At 38.4% G+C, this 5,746-nt stretch overlaps 1 protein-coding gene across 1 annotated transcript; it reads right to left on the bottom strand.

Annotated features, from left to right (window-relative positions):
• Window positions 1-3,563: 3,563 nt before the first annotated feature.
• Window positions 3,564-4,618, bottom strand: LOC113345830 (major latex protein 15-like). The gene is made up of 2 exons (XM_026589498.1): window positions 4,350-4,618; window positions 3,564-4,244 (listed from the first exon to the last, which is right to left on the bottom strand). The coding sequence occupies exons 1-2, from the start codon at window positions 4,552-4,554 to the stop codon at window positions 3,721-3,723; spliced, it is 729 nt and encodes a 242-aa protein (XP_026445283.1). The 5' UTR covers window positions 4,555-4,618; the 3' UTR covers window positions 3,564-3,720.
• Window positions 4,619-5,746: the final 1,128 nt, after the last annotated feature.

The following is a 5,746-nucleotide window of genomic DNA, read 5'->3' as shown; positions in this document are numbered from 1 at the left end:
AAAGCGAAAGCTTACCAACACATATTTTCGAGAAACAGATAGACGAGATAAACTCGGCTCGAAATAGCAAATGTGTATAATTAAAGTCTAAATAGTAAAACGACTTTTGTCTTAAGATAAGAGATACAATAGATATACTTTTGAGTGATAGATAAGTTCAAGTCTCCACATACCTTTTAGTCGATGAAGTTCTACCAGTTCCTTGAGTGGTTCTTCGCATTGTATGATGATCTCCATGGAGTTTTTGAGCTCAAATACACTCTCTATCCTAGTCCGATACTTAGCTATAGTAGACTAGAAATCAAGACTTATAGTTTTGATCACTAACATTGACAAACATGCTTGAGATAGCAACGCATGCGAGTTCGACCGAGCAGTGCTCTAACAGTGAGGAAAAAATTAAGATTACAGCATGGTTACATTCTTTCACGAACGGAAGCTATAACAATTTATCAGAGGCAAAGAGATGGAGCTTGGTGACGTGCGTTCGAATCTACCATCATGCGTATTTTTCGCATATTTTTGAACATCAAAGGGACGAAGTTATCAATAAAACAAAAGCGTTGTTCTATTATGTCGCACGCAAGAAGATGCACATTTGGTCAAGGAAGGAAGGTGCAAGCTATAGGTCCTGAGTTCGACTCCTACCTCCTACACATATTTTTGCAAATTTTTTGTCAAAGATCATCCAATTAAACCAATAGGGTTTATCATCGCATGAAGCATACTAAGAAGAAAAGGGGCCAAGGATATAACTATCTTAATCAAGGGCGATATCAACTCACCAAGAGGAACTTACATCAAGATGAATAGAGCACTACAACAAGAAGAAATAAATGCAAAGAAGAAAAGCACAACAAACACAAAGAAAAACAAATAAGAAGAAGGCAACAATAAGAAAGAAAATAATGACAAGAGAGGCAACGGTAAGACCTACAAATAGAAGAACGAGGAAAAAATAAGACCTCATAATAAGACCTCAATATAAGGAATCAGAAGTAAAACCCCAAACGATGGAGGTTAGGCATCCAATTGTGGCGTGTATCCTAATAAGCATAATAGTAAGAGGAAAAATTAAGATCTAACGCGCGTCATAATTGGGGAAAACCCTGAGAAATTAGCATGACTCAAGATAAAGCTACAACGACCCTGGAGCCTGAGTCATGGAGATTTAGGGTGAAATAGAAGCCCATACAGGAGAGCGCCTTAGTTGAAAAACTAAGGTAAGAAGATCTCTCCTAATAAGTGCAAAAACTTGATCAGGGCGCCGAGGTACACAATTGAGTCAAGAGTGTCTGGGGCGTCTGGAGCATACCTGGCCGCTCTTGGAAAGTCCTGACTATGATGCACTCGGTCCTCAAGAAACCCCACTTAGGATGCGGTCTCGTAACCATAAGCTATATCGACGTAGGGATAAGAGGCAGCGAACACAAATAATTGTTGCATCACTGGATGGGAAGAGCCCACCCTAAGAAGAATAGGAAATCCAAAGAAAATCTTTCAGTTTTTATTTTATTTTGAAGCATAGCAAATCTTTCCGTGTAAGTTTATTACATATTCGGGTTTGTATTTGGGCTTCGTTGATAACAAGACTCCACCTACATAAATTGGAAAAAAAGAACTACGATATGGCTAAATAAATTAGGGGTGGAAAAAGAAATGATCAACACAAATAGCATATATGATGAACAAGTGCATATCAAGATCAACTGCATGCATTAAAAGTGTCTAGTTTTCGGTGTGCTGTATACATGTGGTGTGGGGGTTTACTAATAAGTACAGATCCATGATTAAAATTCAGTCATTGTAACAGTACTAGTCATGCTTATCTATTTTCTAACGCAAATTTGGTTTTCTAAGATTAACGCACCACCAAAGTAAGTTGATCGATCCAGTGAGCTAGTGCCAGTTGATGCTTCTCAGCCTTTTAGACCGCAAATATTGCAGCTGCAACCGAGCCGTAATAAAAAGAAACCCTTGACATATCACATTTGGAAACCATCGAAGATATCTTATCTCTTCCAACGTCTTCTCCACCATTTCTTTTTCCACCAACAGGAAACAAAATTTTCCACCATTTCCACCTTGATCTTTCTCCACTAACTGAATATATAAGCTCCATCTTCTTCCGGCATCGACATCACTAACATTAAGATTGCACTTTCTTACCCAACCACCAACGGCATCACAATAACACCATCAACATCCAAATTTCACCATGAACACCACTGTTAATTACCGCCACCAACGCAAAAAACCAACTCCGATTTGATGAAAACACCACAGCCATTAAAGACTTTTAATGCCCTAACTTCGTTAAAATTTCCCTATTCCATCATTCATAAGTTCAAGAAGTTAAATTAGGTTTCAAATCCATCCATTCACCACAGGGGAAATCAACAATATGGATTGGCTCTTGATAATCCTAAAACATGCAAGTCTCCTATCCGTAATTTTATTTTCCAAACGACTTGAATTGACCTGTGTAAAATCTTGCTTAAATAACTGATTGAATTTGGTTTGGCTGGGTTGAACTTTTATAAATCTAGTTCAAAGTTGACTAAATTTGTTTTGATGCAACTGGTTTCATTTAGGGCTAGCCTATGTGAAATCTAGTTTGAAAATGGTCGAATTTTGTTTGGATGAAACCAGTTTCACATTGATTTGCAATAAGCTTAAATTGTTTCCATCAAGGTTTAAACAAGGAATACTAGTTCAAAAATGGGCTTAGGTGACAGTTAAAAACTGCCACCAAACTGTTTATGTGACAGCTTGGAAATAATTTGCACTGTCACTGAAACCCCTGTTACCAAAGGTCTTTAAGAAACTGTTACGAAATCGTGACGGTAAGAAAGCAACTATGTGATAAACATGTATCCATTGACTAGATAAGGTGATATTTTTGAAACAAAACTGTTGTCATCATGCACAAAATACAACGCAGAGCATCATATTTCATGCATATATCACAAAAAAGTCTTTATTTTAGTTAGTTTGTGACATTTCTATGATAATGCACATACCAAGTAAACTACTGGAAAAATATTTACTTTGAAAACATAAGATAAGTGGGCTAACACAGCACTACATGGCATAACGCGATCATTATTCTGCCACGGCACAACATGCCATTTAGCATGACACAACATAATGCATCTCAATTTTGGCCTCAGTCCAAAACATCACATAGTATGTTAAATACGTGATTTCGTGGGCTGAGTTGTGTCAGGTCGACACGTTTTACACCACTACTTGGGTGTATCGTAGGATTTCCTGAAATTACAGTGCTACCTTATTATGATAGCGAAATCGTGTTAGCTAGCTAGCTTGATTCATTATTATTTGCTTTTTTCAATTTGTTTATTTATCGACCAAGGATCAATTATTTACTCATGGGCATACGGCGTTTTATTATATAGGCGCCCCTAGGACGACTCGTCTAGGGCGCACTAATTTCACAACATAGATTAAAATGCTGAACACCTTTGGAATGTGCTGAACTGATCAATTACAAAAGGCATGCTATGAGAATTTTATAAACAGAAAGAAATGATCCAAATGACTTGCAGAAATCACTTCTTCATATCATTTTGAAACAAACCACACATACACATGCAATAAGTAAGCCTCCATTGGGCAGAAAATAGATTTTTTTGGCAAGTCCACATTTATATATAGTTTTTATAACCGCGCAAATACCATACGCAAGACAGTGATAATTTAACCATAAGCACAGAAGTGAGAGTTCAAGTCTAGAATGATCCGATGGAAGAAAGCTAGATAAGAAACAGGAACTGGAGAATTCTTATTCTTCTTCTCATAATCTATGATAAACATCGCAGTGTTCCCATGAAAGGATGGAGCCACGTATGTAGGAACGGGTGGACTAAAATCTTGGCTACGCGTGTCACAGTCACAGCCCGCCAGGTTGTGCAAAATCGGCTTAAGGCTAAAACGATGCTTGTGCTCCCGCTTGCTAAAGCTAAGATGAGACTTCTCAGCCAGCTTACTAAGGGTGACATGAGACTTATGAGCCAGCTTACAAAGGCTAGAATGATGAATGAGTGTCGGCTGGGGTGGGTGGGCAACCGCAACAACTTGACTAGTAAAATTTCCCTTAACCAGAAGTGTTGCATTGAACATCTTGTAATCATTTGCAATATCTCCTCCTACAACGCTGTGACATATCATCCTTGTTTCATCGTTATATGTTGTGCTCTCCTTGAGAATCAGTGTTTTACCCTCTGGATGCACACAAACAGAATATCTAAGGTTACGATATGAAGAGATTTAAGAATTTAAAAAAAGATACAAATTTTGTGTAGCTAGTGATTAGGATGTAAGCATACCATGAATATAGCACCATTCCTTGATACAGCCGGAAGTCTTTCCATGTCCCTCAAGAACTTTTATGCTCCTGTAAATATGAGGTATTGCTCTTGAAACCTCTTCATGGTTCTTAAATATATGGTAATACTTGTCGGCGTTGTAGTTAACCTCCAACTCAGTAACAAGTTTCCCGACTAGACATGAAGTGGTCTGGCCATGTGCCATCGATGGTAGTTGATACTGATTCTGATGAAAATTGATCTTTGCTAATTGAGTTTATATAGAAACGATTAGCAAAGGGTGATGACTCGATAATGAGCTGTGTTTGGGGCAACGATCATTCAACTAGATCTATCGGGAAGATATAAGAGATAGAATCATAGAAAAGATTTTGTGATGACACTGCAGATATAAATTCACGTATAACCACTAGTATTGTGATGACTAGGCCTAAAATGTCCATTTTGAGGACCTTTTGAGCCAAATCAAAGATACTCAAGTACTGTTTAGTTAGCGGCTTTATTTTTTAATCTCAATCTTTTATTAATAAGAAAAAGGAAAATGAAACGTGGATAAATCCGGAATCTCTTGAAGAGAAAAGATAGAGAAAGAAGTACAACTTTTTGATCTAACAGTCGTACTTAGTGATACACTGTCACGGCCCATACGATGCCGACATTATTCTGAATGTTTGTTTTTCAATCCAAACGACATACATAATTCACTTATTCGAATGCCTTACTATTATGAAACAACCACTCATACACATGCAATGAGTAAACCTTGATTACGCCGAAAATAGATTTTTGGCATGTCCACGTTTATATATAGTTTTTATTACCACACATATATCGTACACAAGACACTGAGATTGTTGTTGCATACATATACATAAATCCGTGGGCACGCATATCTATCGAAAATTTAATAAGAATCGCAGAAGTGAGAGTTCAAGTCTACAATGATCTGATGGAAGAAAGCTAGATAAGGAACGGGGATTGGAGAATCCTTATTGATCTTCTCATAATCTATAATCCCCATCACAGTGCTTCCATGCATGGACGGAGCCACGTACGTAGGAACGGACGGAGCCACGTATGTAGGAGCAGGTGGGGAAACATCTTCCATACCCAAGACACGGCCGGTCAGGGGGCAGTGTGAAATTGTCTAGCAAAGGTTTAAATGAGGCTTATGAAGGCTGAAATGATGCTTGGATTCCGGCTGTGCTGGTTGGCTGAAATGAGGCCTACGAAGGCTAAAATGATGTTGTTTGGAAGCCGGCTGGGCTGGTTAGTTAAAATGTTGCTTGGGAGCCGGCTGGGCTGGTGGAGCCAGGTACGTAGTTCCATGACCCATAGGCGTAACCTTAACCTGAAGTGTCGCACTGAAGTTCTTGTAATCATTCAGCGAGTCACCT

Source organism: Papaver somniferum, unplaced genomic scaffold (genome assembly GCF_003573695.1).
Source record: "Papaver somniferum cultivar HN1 unplaced genomic scaffold, ASM357369v1 unplaced-scaffold_84, whole genome shotgun sequence".
In the NCBI taxonomy this organism is placed as follows: domain Eukaryota; kingdom Viridiplantae; phylum Streptophyta; class Magnoliopsida; order Ranunculales; family Papaveraceae; genus Papaver; species Papaver somniferum.
The sequence above is the reverse complement of the archived record's forward strand: the minus strand, read 5'-3'. Positions and strand labels throughout refer to the sequence as shown.